Genomic DNA, 16,125 nt, shown 5'->3' with positions numbered 1-16,125 from the left:
CTGCTGCTTTGCACTCGGAAGAACAACAGCAGCTCATCCTCAAACCTCCTCAGCTAAAGCGTATGGCACATGCAGTATACAAAGATTCACTTACTTGGAGTCCACAGTGGATGGGATTTTACTGTTACTGTAATCAGGTTGAGATGGTAATATAGAGCTGAGGAAGCTGGCTGGGGACTGGTTATAGGTGGCAGTAACCCTTTGGCCTGGGTTGGGGCCAGCAAGCTGCTGGGAAGCAGGATAAGCAGAGGAAGACACGGTGATGTGAGAGCTCACTGTAGAGGAGGCAGAAAACCTCTGCTCTGTGCACTGGCGGGGCTGGATGACGATGGAAGACTGTTTGGTCTGGCTCGGGAAGCTGGAGGCTTCCGGTCCTGGAGGCTGCAGTCTGGAGCCACATGGATTTTGGGACTGGATGAAGTGTTTTGGACGTTCGTAGTTAAACATGCTTAGCTGGTATGTGGAAGACGGATTTGCTCCTGGACGGGTAGAGTCCTGACCGTGGGGCTGCAAACCGGAGTTGGAGGCGGTTGCAGGATCTGGCCCTGCTTGCCGAGATCTCAGGAATACTGTACTCCTGGCTTTGGTGGGTTTTTCTTGAAGAATGTTGTTTCTGAAAAGGGGAAAAGTGATTCAGTTAAAAGTTTAGTCTAAACCATATTGTTTATTTGACATTGTCAACGAAAGCTTATGCGCTTTTAGGGTCGCTTCAAGAGTCGAGTTTTCCCGCCTTCTGTCTTTTCTCTTTACTTCCATCTTTGCCCAGGTGACTTTTCTGTTTAGAATAAGTAAAAAAGGATTCAGTGTACTTGCTCATCTCTGGGTGAAAAGATGTGCAGAGGTTTCAAGACAGACACCAAAGATTTTTCCAAGGAGCACTTTCTGATAAGAAATACTTTGGATGTCACTCGATGTGATAGTTTTAGAGCCTTGTGATTAGCTTTCATCCAGACCCGGCAGATTCCTGACCCTCAGAGAGGTGAAGATTTAAAATCAGTAGCAGTTAATGTATGTCAGTCTTCATCAAGACAAATTCTCCCCATTTCTTATCAAAGTAGATGAATAACCCCTGTGGTACATCAATTAACATTAATGTCCATTTGCTTTTTCTCAATTTCAAAAAGTAGAATGAATTTATTATCACCAATTTTGAATTTTTTTTTTTTACTATTATAACTCACTGCTTCTTTTTCTACCCTTGATTCAGTATTGATCATACTACCAAAGTACATGGTGACTGAGGACTGTGGACTTGCTTGTCTCTATATGCATAATATTTATTACAGACTGCATTTGTAAAGCCAAATGTCATTTTTCTTGTTACGTTTAGATTAGAATTTTTAGTTATTGATCTCAGTGGTCTCTTAACTACCTGGTTTATTTTATTTATTAAATATGTATTTTAGGCTAGTGTTGAAATCACAGTTCCTCTTACTTGTTATTTTCAACAGCAATCAGTAAATATAGACATAAATAAAGCACCCATGAAACTAGCCTGTCAATAAAGGAAGGATGGATGCTGTTACTCTTACTCATCTCTGGAGTGGCCTTTCTGTCTCCCTACAGCAGGTCCCCTGTTTTCCCCCATTTTGCTGTTAAAATCCACCCTCAGGGTTATTTATCTCTGCCTCTGATTTTTCCCATTGCCACGTTAGATAAAGGTCAGAGCAACTGCTCCTGCAAGTTACTGCAATACCCACTGTTTTCATTAGAAATATCAGATGATTTAATTTAAAATATATTATTTTGCTTCACATAATATAGAGAAACTCTGAAATTTTGATAAATCAAATGTTTATCTGCAAAGTTCACCAAATTGTTTTCCCATGGAAACTGGATGCTGTATAATCATTTGTATTGCCGTTTGGAGGAAAATGCTGTTCTTGATTCACCCAGACCAAGTTATCTCATCCTTAGGATTTGCTGGCAGGCTAGAATTAAGTTAATATTAGCAAGGACAGAGCTACAAGGAACTGCATAGAAAAAGGCTCTGTGGAGAAAGAATACATGAAAATTTACATATTCCCTAATTTCAAATTTATGAGTCCAAATGCTTCAACCAGAGTGCATTGTAGAAATGTACTATGTGAGGCCTTTTAACTGTCAGGGAGAATGATCCAGAGGGTGGGACCAGTTTAATAGAAACCTTTGTTTCCTGAAATAAAAAGGCTTTATTTTAAGACAACTGGTTTTATAGCAATGGAGCTCTTTGATGAATCTAGAGTTTGATTCTTAAGTTTATTTCTGGGCAGGACAGTTACTCAGGACCAACTACTTAAGACCCAGGCTGGAGATATTTTTCAACAAGAGTTTCTGATTTTTTTTAAAAAAAAATATATTTTCAGGATGTCAACCATCTTAAGTGTTTTGGTATCAATCTCCTTAGTTGATAGTCTTGTATTTTTAAAGCTCAGGTACAGATAGGCTGTTTCAAAAGTTTTACTCATATCACCACAACATTTCGTATAGATGTTTACAAAATGTTGGTGAAACAATATATTTCCCCAGACAACTTCGCTTCTTGTTTGTTGTGGTTGTTCCACAGTTCAGTTCTCTATTAGATTCTAAGTATTTTTCTATTCTTATTAATATTTCAGTTTTAAAGACTATAAACAAAGTATTCTGCCATCTCATATATAAAAATAATACTTTAGAAATTCTTAATTTAATAGTTAATATTTGCTAATCTTAACCAGTAAAAAAATCCCTCTAGTATGACATAGACTTTCACAGAAGACTGGGTTGAGGCCACAGTACAAGGTCATAATTATAGTCAGATCAAATGAACCTTTCCAAGGAAAAGTCATGCTTTAACATAAGGATGTAAAATTCTCTTTGCTTGTGTCCTCTGCTCAAGCCTTTCAGTTCCAGTGGACCGCACAGGCTCCTTTCTCTTTGAAACTTTGTTCAGCACCATTCTAATATTGTTAACTGTCAGCTTTCTCTCTTTCTTTTTAAATCTGAAGATCACCTTCGTACATATGCCTCTGATCCACATTAAACAAACAAGCAAACTAACAAACAAAAGCTCAAACTATAGGACAAATAATCAAGACACTTACCCTGAGTTCAGAGGGTGCCAGCTCTGCTCAACCCACTACTGAAGAGAAGGGAGCTGCATCTCCTTCCCTCAGGCTGCTGTGGCTCTGGGCTTAGTATTGCAGCGCCCTGACTTTTATCAGCTGCCAAATAATGACATCTGATGTGCTTCCTGTCTCTCTACCTATGCTGGCATGCCAAAGTAAGAGTCCACAATCTAAACAGTATCTCAGATGTCTTGGTGATATTTCAGGAGGGGGATTACATGAGCTTCTCCTGCAGGCCTCTTTGTTTCAGATGTGAGTTTTGACTGTAAGCTGACAAGTTTGTATGGAGCGAGAGTGAAAACGGGGAAAGGGGAAGAAAACTTGATTTGTACATGTGTTGAGGTGGGGAATTCGGATCTTCCCCACTGGTGAGACACGGACGAAAGGAAAGAGAAAACTGAGGATGATACAAAACAATTGGAATAACCTGGTGATGAGTTTTTCTTCTCAAGTGAGAGGACCAGTAGGGGAAAGACTACAGATTGATGTGTGTACCACCCTGCATTTGAGGCTTTCTCTTTTTTCACTTGCTTAATAAGAGTGGGGGTGGAGTCTGATTCGAGCAGTGCATTTCAGGAGGAGGTGTGGTCAGGGCAGGTGCCAGATGGCAGTCATGGTGGCATCTGACTCGCAGGTTGACAAGAGGAAAAGTGTCATTTGGTTTAACAGTTTTCTGACTCTGACCAGTATATGTCCCTGAGACTTAGCATTTTTATTTTCAGAGAGTTTTAAAACCCTTAAACTCCAAACAAATAAGATTAAGTCTGTCAATGCTTTTTTGCCCCAAACTCACTTTACATTGAACACAGAGTCCCGCCCTTCTCTCTCTTTTCTTCTCCCTCCCTCCCTTCTTCCCTTCCTTCATTTCTTTCTTTTCTGATTGTCTTGGAGACCATTGTGTTTAGGCTACCATTTTTGTGCAGGCATGTAAATAACTACAGAAGAAACAATCTTCTAATCAACAGAGATGGTAAATGAGATATGTGGCCTGAGGATCAGGCCAACCAATCAGGATTATTTCCTTTTGATGGCTTCAAATTTCCTAGATCACAAGTAGGCACTCAAATCTTATTTTGATTAACATGTGTGTTAGGGTTCAAAAAACATATGTTTGGACACATGTGACTCATATAAAATTCTTCCTAATAGCCAAGCTTGATATTGTGTACCTATAGTCCTAGCTACTGAGGAGGATGAGATGAGAAGATTGCTAAGGCCATTTATGAAGCAAAGTGAGAAACAGCCTAAAAAACTTCTCCACAACTGACCATGTCCATGTGTCTTGCATTGCTATTCAGGGAAAATTGGGTAATTACTGTCTCAGGACCTGGCCATTGCTTAGTAGAAAAATATGCCGGACTTGATGAGTAGGTGGTTGCCTACAAAGTATTATTTCAGGAATCTCCCAAAATATTTAAGCACACCTGCTCTCTGATATCTCAAATTCCTTCAAGAAGGGCACATCCACAGTATCAAGACATAAAAATGTGAGTTATGTAAAAATAAGAAGACCAAGATTATACAGCGTTTTCTATAAGAGATTGTTTTAAGCATTTTAAATAGGCTATCAGTGGTTAACATTTGACTCTGCCTGAGGAAAAAAAAAATGATTTGACCAAGGAAGAGGAGCCATTAGATTTGAGGTGTCTCAGAGTTAACGTTTGAGATATATCTTACCAGCCAAGTGCAGAAGACATCAAGGATCGACCCCTATATCCCTAATATTGCACAGAGTGGCTTCTAATGTACTGTAGTTGAGAAAGAATTTGTCTTCTGTATCCTCTGTCCATCAAGCTTTGCCTGCTCTTGTAGCTAGGTTTTGTAAGATGTGATACATGTGATAACCTTTATACTCAAGACAAAAAGTTCATCCTACATTAGAGGATCAAGGCATAGTTTAGAAAGAATAAGTGTGCTGGATAGTTTTATGTCAACTTGACACAAGTTAGAGTTATCTGAGAGGAGGGAATCTCGATTGAGAAAGTGCCTCCATGAGATCTGGCTATAGGCAAGCATTTGGGGTATTTTCTTTTTTCTTTAGGATTTTATTTTATTTATTTAATTTTTAAGTTTTATTTTTTATTTTTATTTTTCATTTTACAGTTACCCCACAGTTTCCCCTCCCTACCCTTCTTCTGCTCTCCTCTTCCCCCCCACCATCTTCTCAGAGAGGGTAAGGCCTCCCATGGGAAGTCAACAAAGCCTGGCATATCAAATTGAGGCAGGACCAAGCCCCTCCTCTGCTTCATCAAGGTTGAGCAAGGTATCTCACCATAAGAAATGTGCTCTAAAAAGCCAGTCCTTGCACCAGGGATAAATCCTAGTCCCACTGCCAGGGGACTCAGGGGTATTTTCTAAACTAGTGATTGATGGGATAGTGCCCAGTCCATTGTGGGTAGTGACATCCCTGAGCTGGTGGTCCTGGATGCTAAAATAAAGCAGGCTGAGCAAGCCATAGAAGCAAGTCAGTAAGTAGTATTGCTTCAAGACTCTTGCATCAGCACCTGCTCCTAAGTCCCCTCCCTGTGTGGGTTCCTGCCTGATTGCCTTCGATGCTGAGCTGCGATGTGGAAGAGTAAGCAAAATAAACCCTTTATTCCCCAATTTGCTCTAGGTCATGGTGTTTTGTTACAGCTTATAGCAATAGAAACTCTGACTGAGACAGTAAATCAGTCTTCCTTTCTGATACCATCTCCAGGAATTAAGGCTCTTTGTTTATTAGTAATAATCAATTATGAACTTGTTTTCCTGACTCTTTTGAGTGGTGTCTTAGGCCTCCTCACATCTGTATCCATTGAATGGTTGCTTATTTGACAAAAATATTGGAATCTTTATACCAAAAGAATCATTAAGATGCCAGGGAGGTGAACTTTATTCTAGCTGATCTACAAAAGAGAGTTTGTCACATGTCTTTCCTCACACAATCATCCTAGTGCCTCACAAAATTTAGTTACATTAAGTACTGTGGTACTTAAACCTTTCCTGCCACAGGTTAGGGAAGTTCCTTGCCCTACCATTCCTAGAAAGAGAATAGCTATTTAACTATCATTTATTCCCACCCCCTGTCACATATAGGCATTGTTGTCTTTGAAATGTAAAGTACCTAAAAATGGTTCTGAGAGTTGCTTCTAAAGGATGAGCTGAGTGTCTGATGAAGCTCATTTCTGCTCTATCAATGGAGAAGAAAAGTGTCACATTGAAGATAAAGGAATAAGGAGTAAAGAAAATTGTATAAGGTCACACGTCATGAAGATTATTGACATTCTATGTGGATATATAGTGAGAAGAATGATATGACATTTTTGACTTGAACTATCTACTCTGGCATTCAGCTTGATCTTACATTCTCAAGTAGGAAAAAATTGTGAATCCTATGAGTTTGTATTTAAGGAGTAATAATGACAGCATTAATTTAATTAATGCTCAATAACTTTGTAGACACATTAACCTGTTGGTTTTTTTTGCTATATATTTTGGAGACCCAAGTAAGAGCCCACTCACCACACTTGTAGCACAGCCTTCGACAGGATACTTACAGTTTTGATAACTGCAACATGAAGACAATACCTCGGTTACCCATTTAAATCAGAAAGTTGCTCATAGATCGGTATGAGAAATAGTATAACAGGCTTTACTGTGAGTGTGATATTCCTCTTCGACTAGATTTGGATATTTTTGAGAGAGGAACAGTAATACTCAGAAAATTTATATTAGCTTTTAAAGAATTTTACCCAACAGTTTTCTCAACAAATGATTTTATCATTAAGGATAACACACTCTCATGAAAGATATTATAATTTTGAAATTCTTAAAACAATTAATGGTTTACACTAAAGATGTATACCCATAAAGAAAAGCTTTGGAAACAAGTATTGGTCACCATCCAGAAAGTCTAGCATAGAAACAAAGATACAGAATATACATAAATATATGTTTATTAAATGAACTTCAGTGTTAGTTATGCCCCACACACTCATTCATTCAGGACTCTATGAAGCATCTTTATTTATAGAGGGAGGTACTCCCTACCTACTTAGAGATCCCAGAAGCTAGCTGAGCCCAAGAGACCAGCCCAGAAATACAGATGTAGGTTCCTTCTAGAGATTTACATAACCTCATTAAAAGAGCAAGGCAGAACTGATTTACAGAGATTCAGGGACTAAGTTTATGGCTTTTCTACTACACACACAGCACATACAGTTCCAGGTCCACGAATCTCTGGCTCTTACAATTTTGGGGCCTCTCTTAAGTGATGTCCTTTGAGCCTTAGGTGCAGGGGTTGTGCTATACATGTGTATGTGTGTTAAGTCTCTGTGTGAGTATGGACATATGAGTTCAGGTACTTGTAGAGGTCAGAGTCATCAGATATCCCTCGAGTTAGAGTTACAGGAGGTTATACATTGCCTGTCATGGGTGCTTGGAACCAAACTTTGTTCTTCTACAAGACTACATGTTCTCTTAACTACTGGCCCATTTCTCCAGATCCCGAAAATAAAATTTTTAAAAAAAATAAATATCATATCTTTGGGGTAAGAAAGAGATGTTATGCCTAAACGTGATGTAGAAATACTCATTCAGCAATTACTAGTTCTGGTACCTTGAACAAGGCTTTTGCATTCTTGAGTTGCAAAATAAGGATAGTAGGGGCTAGAGCTCAGCAGAGTATAGTAAAGTGTTTGACTAGTATGTGGAAGCCCTAACTTCCCAGTATTTCATATGGAATTTTGTAAACTGAGTGTAGTGTTTTGTGTCTATAATTATAGCTCTTGGGATGTGGGCAGAAGGATCAGGAGTTCAACTATGTATGAATTGGAGGCCAGCCTGGGCCACATGAGACTCTGTCTCAAAGTAGAATAGAGTGAAGCAGAGTAGACTAGATTAGACTAGATAGGATGGAAATAGGAGATTATATAGCACTGTCTGAAAATCAGAATTAAATGAAGACTTGTTTAAGAAGCATAAAGTTTCATGTAAGCTAGATCTTAGATCATATCTGGTGCCCTCTCATAGTTAATTTTTTTCAGGAATCATGCAATAAAATATCTAGAAAGTTATGCTTCCATTTGACTTTACTTCTTAAGAAATAAGTTTGTTTCATATTTCTTTTCATTGACACGTGAAAAGCCCATTAAAATAATTTGAATAATTAAATGAATAAAAATAAACTTTTCACAGTTACTAAACTTTCACTTAGCTCAGTGCTATGGAATGTTTCTGCAATTTAAGTCACTTGAGTGACTGAGGCAGGAATGTCATTTGAGTGAGGCAACAAGCAAGACTGATTAAAACACACACACACACACACACACACACACACACACACACACACACACCGAAAAGCCCACTTCAGGCATGGGTTACCTTTTTTCGGGTTGTTGGTCAATAGGGTCTCATAGACCCTCAAACATTACAGGCTATTTATATTGCTTTTGCTCTTGGTGACCCTCCAGAACTTGGTAAGACCCTATTGCTGAAGACACCACATACTTGAATCATCGGACATGGAGAAAGGAAACTGGAACTGACCTGGAAGCTTCATTCCCCAGTAGCTAGCTCTCACAGTGCTGCAAGGTGCTATGCAGGTGACTGAAGGAGAAAGGCAATCAATATTACCCAGCTACAAACCCTGTGAACCACAATAATAATTAGATTGTTAAGGCATGTGCATTGGCACAATAGCGACTAGAGTGTTAAGAGAGTAACCAATAATTTTCTGATTGACTTTAACACCTGCACCATAAAATGGAATCCATGCCTGGGTGCTTTTTAACTGAGCCAAAACCCCATGATTGGTGAGATCACTGACCTTAGGGGAGAGCCTAATACTATTATTCTGAGAAATGGGCATAATAATAAACTGACATCTAAGTTCTTGTCCTTATTCCCATAGAGTGGCATACGGAGTAGCAGATTTCAACCCATAGAGGAGAAGTGTCTTCTTGAAATAGATGACAATGAATATAGACCCATAGCTGGTCAACATGCAGAGAACAAGAGACTATGGAATGGTCAGCTCTAAGTAGGGCATCTATATTACAACCCTCTTCCCAAGGCCCAGGAATCATCACAGAAGAGAAAGCAGGAAGAGTATCAAGGCCAGAAGCAGTAAACATTTGCAGTGAGACATATTTGCTGGACATTACAGGGCTATTGCACACTTGTCTTCAGAGCAGCTGTGACTGCTTACACAAGACCAAACAACATAAAGCCAGCAGAAATTCCAGCATGGATGGAGGAGGAGCTCATTAAATCCCACCCTAGCTATTGATGCCTGTTGAGGGAAAGAGTGTATGTTTTCTTTAAGGATGAGGCCTCTGAAAGGGTATTCATGCCCAGTAGATGGTTCAACATCCATATACATACAGACAGTACTAAGTGGACTTAGTGGGTTTTAAAAAGAAGATCACACATGAATTTGAGAGGGAAAAGTAAGGGGGCATAGGAGGAGAAATGAGAGAGAAGGAGGGGTGAATTTGATCAAAAGGCATTATATTCCATCAGGTATGACTTAAAGGAGACATAAGATCCTTCTGTTCCTTCAGATCTGCTGCTCATATGTGCATTTTATAGGAACAAATGCAGTAGGAGGAACTTACAGAAGACTAGACAAGTGTGCCAGATAGCATCTTCTGAAGTGAGCTTCGAGAATCAGTAGCAATGTCCCTTATGCTAATGACTTGGCTTCCTTTGGCTGTGGGTCTACTTGTGTTGAGTTTGATAACCAGGAGTCAAAATCCAGAGAAGATTCATTGCTAGCTTGTGTGTGACTAAGATGATTGAATTCAGCTGTTTCCGGTGGGTTGCTAGGGAGGTATCCATTTCTGGTTGTTCTGTAAGCTACTGCCCTACAATCACTGACAATCGCCTGTAGATAGAAGAAGCTGATGGAATTTTGAGGGTACGTTAAATACCGCTCCTTAGAGGAGGAGGATTGGCACAGAAATGCATGCAAAGAGAAGGATAAACCATGAGCTGCTTTGCAACACTGAGCAAACCCTTCTCTTTTCCTTAGCCTTGGTTTTCGCATGTTTCAGTTGATAACGCTCTTTGGAGTACTTTCTATCTCCCCAGTACCTCCTTCACACTCTTTTCTAAAGTCTACGGTTGAATCTATAAACCCCAGCTTCCACTGTGCAGTATGAATAGGCTACCTTGGTAACTACAGGGGCTGTTGTACAAGGGGATCCCGGCAAGCGACTACAGGAGTTCTACCTTTGGTTAAAGAATAAAAGAGAATGTGGTACTACTGTCCATATTATTAATACCCAAACCCAGGTGCTTAGTTACATACAGCTTGTTAGTCTAGAATACCTGATTTCTTCACTTAGGGTGAAACACTCTCAGTATTTAAAATCCAGATGCTTGCCTTTACACAGTCATAGAAAAATACACGGAAAAATACCTAGAATATACACGGAATCATTTCTCCATAGATCCCAGGTATAACAGCTTAACCAGATCAAGTAAGTGGATCAGGTTAAGCTGTTACCAACCATACCTTAAATTTACTTATGAAAAGTATGGCCGGGCTGTGGTGGTGCACGCCTTTAATCCCAGCACTCGGGAGGCAGAGGCAGGCGGATCTCTGTGAGTTTGAGGCCAGCCTGGACTACAGAGTGAGTTCCAGGAAAGGCGCAAAGCTACACAGAGAAACCCTGTCTCTAAAAAACAAACAAACAAACAAACAAAAAAGTATGAAGCATCTGATTAAAATTTCAGCTTGAATGCCTGCTGCTTTGCCCTGTACCTTCTTTCTTCTCTGTCATGCCTCCAGTTGAGATGCTAAGATACACAAGGCAACTGTGTTTGAGAAATGGGTACTGGGAAGTATTTAAAGACTGCATAGTCAAGGTTTAAATAGCTTCTAAATTTTACTGAGTAAAACATTTTCTTCCCCTATACAGTTGCTCTTGTTGGGTGTTTGAGTTTCCAAAAAAGAACACTTCCTGCTTTGGGAATTAAAAGTGAATTCATTCTTTGGATAGTTGGAATACCCTGTCTGTCCTCATCTGGCACACAGGCACTCAGCCATAGAACTCCCAGAGACCAATGGAATTTCTTTTAAATGATATGCACTGGGAGGATTTTCTCATGCACATTTTCCAGCGGCACTTTAAAAAAAAAATCTTATCTGGGCCTATGTCCCCATCACTGGGACCCTCCCAGAAGGCTTAAAAATGAAATCTTTGCACCGGGAGTCAATGCACAGTGGTTGAACTAATGTAGAATAACTTGATCTGATGTTGGCCTTCTCATTAACTAGGGAGTTGGTGGAAAGAGAGACTCTAGTAATTTTCTTCTTTATCCTGTGCAGGAAACAAACTCAAATTGTGTTTGGTTTTATTAAGAGGCATGTTGAAGGTGACTTGGAAAAGCCCCATTGTGTCTGAATGCAGAACGCATTATAATCTTTAAACTCATTTTACTCTAGATTTGATTAATAATTCCTTTGTCTTCCCCTCCCCTTTTAAGCAATTATTGATGTATTGTGTCTTCTAATAGTTTCACTTAAATTTCCCTCTTCTCTAGTTGCTTAAATTGTCCAGAAGAAACAAGCTAAAAATTGCTTTCAAGTTCCTCCTGGAAGTCTTAGGGTTTTTTCCTTTGTTAGTTTGTTTTTTAAGTGGAGTTTCCCCTACATTTTGTGTGACAAATACATGTGCACATGTGATCCAGTACATACAGTGACATTGCCGGATCACATCCCAAGTATAACCCCAGGTATAGAACTTGCCTTACTTGTCTTCCCTGGAACCCATGAGAAAGAAAACAATTTTTTTTGTCTCACTGTGATCAGGATTTAGTGAAATTTAGTTAAAGTATATTATATTTATCGTGGGGTATACCAGTTAGTTACCTACAGCTTATTAGTCTAGTTTGCTTGTTTCTTCACTTAGGGTGAAAAAGCCTCAGTATTTAAAATCCAGATCTTGCTTTTGCACAGTCATAGCACTTGTACCTAGGAAATACAGGGAATCGTTTCTCCAAAGCCACACTTTAGATGGTTTTGTAGAGAACACTGCATGTCCCAAGCTGAAATTTAATGACCAATTCGGTGGAGGTAAAAGGTGTGCCTGTAAGAGGGATGAATGCCTTTCTCATAGGACTGGGCCAGTTCCTATAGGGTTAGATTAATTGCCACAAACTTAGGTTGCTATAAAGGAAGTGTGCCTTTGGATTTTTGTCTCTCCTGCACATACTTAATTTCCTCTCTAACTTACGCCATGCTTGTATAGCACCATTAGGTTTTTGCCAGAAGTAGCCACCCAGTCTTGAACTTTTTAGCTTCCAGAACTGTGGATCTAAATAAATCTCTTTTCTTTATAAATTACCCATGCTCGTGTATTATTTTATAGCAATAGATTTAGACAGGAGGCATAGATTTAGTGTCTGTGAATTAATTATGGTTTGCTCTCAAGTCCTTAGTATAATTACAGTGAGAAACTTACTGAAGCACATTGCTGATCCTACTTTGATGAAGGATGATGTTTTAGCCAGTTGGCTTGCTGTGATAATGTTCCATAGGCTTCATACTTCATAAACAATAGAATTTAATTGCTCACAATTCTGGCATCTAAGAGGCTAACGATGAATATGCTGCCAGACTTAGAGCATGGTAAAGGTTCTTTCATGATTAATGATGCCCTTTGGATGTTGTGTCTTCACATGGCATATGGATGAGGGTACCCTCTTAAGTCTCTTTTATAAGGACACTGTCATAGATGGGGTTACTATTGCTGTGATGAAACACTGTGACCCAAGTAACTCAGGGAGGGAAGAGTTTATTTGGCTTACACTTCCACATCACTGCTCATCACCAAAAGAAGTCAGGACAGGAACACAAACAGGCAGGAACCTAAAGGCAGGAGCTGACGCAGAGACCATGGAGGGGTGCTGCTTACTGACTTGCTCTCCATGGCTTACTCATCCTGCTTTCTTATAGAACCCAAGACCACCAGCCCACATATGGCTCCATCCACAATGGGCTGGGTCCTCCCCATCAAACACTAATTAGGAAAATGTCCTATGGACTTGCCTATAGCCTGATCTTAAGGAGGCAGTTTTTCAATTGAGGCTTCCTCATTCTGATGACTCTAGTTTATGTCAGGTTGACAAAAGACTAGCCAGTACTGACACTAATCCCACTCGTGAGGAAGGAGCTCTCATGACTTAATCACACCTCAAAGGCCCTACCTCTTTATATCATCACACTAAGTAAGAGGTTCCAACATAGAAATTTTAGGGAGACATCCACCTTCAGAGTATAGAAGATGACAGTGTTCATATTAGCTCCATGATGAATTTGTCAGGATGAGGAATAACTGGGCTTTTCATAGGGTGCTGGATCTTTTCGTTTTTTCTTTTTCATAGACACTGGGGATTTTAATAGTGGCCACATTCCCCTCTGTGTTGGATGCTTGACAGTTTAGAACTCATTTTAAAGCCAGCAATTTCACAGAGATTAGAGTGAGGCTCTCTCCAAACTGGAACCAGATCCTTAAAAATAACCAAACCAAACAACAGCAAAAGCAAAACCACAACTGTATCTGTGGCCATTTGTTTCCCCAAACCAACGCTTGGGTCCCATGCTCTCATGCAGAGCTTTTGCTACTCAGGCAGAATAGATACATTGAATGATACTAAGTTAACCTGAAAGATAATAAATTGTCATTGGTTTGTGAAGCAGAGGATTTGAAAATTTAACCATTCCTGAAAAATCTAAGCCCTAAAAATTACTTAGTATTACAATGCCTTAGTGAAAAAAAATTAGTTCCCACTAGAAAATATTTTGCTTTTTGTGTTTCATCATTAGTATTAAATTTATCTAATAGTCTCCCAATCTCACCATCCAATGCCTTAATGTATATTGTGACTTTTTTTTTTTTTTTTTTTTGGTTTTTCGAGACAGGGTTTCTCTGTGTAGCTTTGCGCCTCTCCTGGGACTCACTTGGTAGTCCAGGCTGGCCTCGAACTCACAGAGATCCACCTGGCTCTGCCTCCCGAGTGCTGGGATTAAAGGCGTGCGCCACCACCGCCCGGCATATTGTGACTTTTTTTTTTAAAAAAAAAGTGTTTAAGGAACCAGGGTAAAAGAATTGATGTTAGCAATGACAGTCAATGTTGGAGAGGATGTGGAGCAAAGGGAACACTCCTCCACTGTTGGTGGGAATGTAAACTTGTACAACCATTGTCAGTATGGCAGTTTCTCAGAAAATTAGGAATCAATCTACCTCAAGACCCAGCCATACCACTCTTGGGCATATACCCAAGGAATGCTGATTCATACCATAAAGATACATGCTCAGCTATGTTCATAGCAGCACTATTTGTAATAGCCAGAACCTGGAAACAACCTAGATGCCCATCAACAGAAGAATGGATGGAAAAAATGTGGTACATATACACAATGGAGTACTACTCAGCAGAGAAAAACAATGAAAGCATGAAATTTGCAGGCAAATGGATGGAACTAGAAAAAATCATCCTGAGTGAGGTAACCCAAACCCAGAAAGACAGTCATGGTATATACTCACTCATAAGTGGATTCTAGCTATAAAATAAAGAACAATCAGCCCACAACCCATAGAAGCATGGAGGCTATATATATAGCATGGAGGTCCCTAGGACGACTGTGGCTGATAATAAATTTTGGTTTTACTCAATTATTGAAAAAAAAAAATAGCCAAACGAATGGAAACACATGAACTATGAACCAAAGGCTGAGGGCCCCCAGCTGGATCAGGCCCTCTGAATAGGTGAGACAGTTGATTGGCTTGATCTGTTTGGGAGGCAACTAGGCAGTGGGACCAAGTCCTGTGCTCATTGCATGAGTTGGCTGTTTGAAACCTGGAGCTTATGCAGGGACACTTGGCTCAGTCTGGGAGGAGGGGACTGGACCTGCCTGGACTGAGTCTACCAGGTTGATCGTAGTCCTTGGGGAGGCTTTGCCCTGGAGTAGGTGGGAATGGGGGGTAGGCTGGGGGTGAGGGGGGAGAACAGGGGAACCCGTGGCTGATATGTAGAACTGAATGGTATTGTAAAATAAAAGGAAAAAAATACCAAAAAAAAAAACAAGAAAAGAAAAGAAAAGAAATGGTCAACATCCTTAGTCATCAGAGAAATGCAAATCAAAAAAAAAAAAAAGAATTGAGGTTAGGATTCAAGTCTGTCTTGTCTCTTAAGTCGCAGCAATTGAAATCATCCTACTGAAGGCTCTTTTTTTTAGGATAAAAAATATTGATGTTTCCGAATTCACTGGTTAATAGAATGATCCATTTACAGTGACATAAGGAGCAGATGATCAGAGTGCTAGTCTGCGGTGTTTTCTGCGGCATCCCTTGTCCCTAGGGCCGTGGCAGGTACACAGAGGACTAATAATAAATGCATCTGAGTGAACAACTATGCCTTGTTAACTACATCAGCTGAGAACCTTTGTGGCTTCCAAAGAGTCTCGCCTCTAAGCAGTCAACTCTGGAGAGAAACCTATAAACAGCAGAGAAACAGGCTATGGCAGGAAGAGAGAAATGCAATGCTTCCCCTCATGGGAAGAGGAGGATTAAGGGGGAGAGTGTGTAGGAAAACTCTGGAACTTCTTGGAAGAAACACGCCTTATAAATAAATAGAAGGTCAGTTAGTACAGGCGGCTAAAATTTCCTCTAAGCTCCCTGGCGCGCCTCAAAGCAGAAGTTGGAAAATTCCAGCAAAAAAGTGTTAGCGCTGAGTGGGACCCAGGTTTTGTCTGTGATCCTTTTCCAAGAGGGAAAAAAAAAAAAGGAAAAGGAAAAAAATAACCTTCATAAAGGGTGCTGAAACTGGGGTTCCCTAACATTCCAGATGCTTCCTGTTCTAAGCATAATCAGAATTAAAGCACAGGACACCAAATGGCAGATGCTATCATCTTGCCCATGGTGTGAGGACCAAGCAGGACCTCCTATCCCATGCCCAGTTACCGAATCAGTGACAAGTGACACTGATAGCTAATACAATCAATACCTGAGACTTAGTGTCTGCTGCTCAGTTAAACTGTATCTGAAGATCA

The 16,125-nt window shown here is 40.0% G+C and overlaps 1 protein-coding gene across 4 annotated transcripts in view; it reads right to left on the bottom strand.

Moving 5' to 3' along the window:
* The window catches only part of Myot (myotilin), a 65,480-nt gene that overhangs the window by 14,412 nt on the left and 34,943 nt on the right, over window positions 1–16,125 (bottom strand). For 2 of the 4 annotated variants that reach the window (XM_028881739.2, XM_037197133.1), the window contains exons 1-2: window positions 3,063–3,170; window positions 95–613 (exon numbers count right to left, since the gene is read on the bottom strand). In XM_028881739.2, the coding sequence (XP_028737572.1) occupies window positions 95–447 (353 nt within the window). In that variant the 5' untranslated portion in view covers window positions 448–613; window positions 3,063–3,170. Of the gene's footprint in view, window positions 1–94; window positions 614–3,062; window positions 3,171–16,125 lie in introns of those variants that run through there. The other 2 variants (XM_028881737.2, XM_028881738.2) reach the window with 1 other exon arrangement.

Source organism: Peromyscus leucopus, chromosome 19, assembly GCF_004664715.2.
Source record: "Peromyscus leucopus breed LL Stock chromosome 19, UCI_PerLeu_2.1, whole genome shotgun sequence".
NCBI lineage: Eukaryota > Metazoa > Chordata > Mammalia > Rodentia > Cricetidae > Peromyscus > Peromyscus leucopus.
Note: the sequence above shows the minus strand (reverse complement) of the source record. Positions and strands in the feature narration are given on the sequence as shown.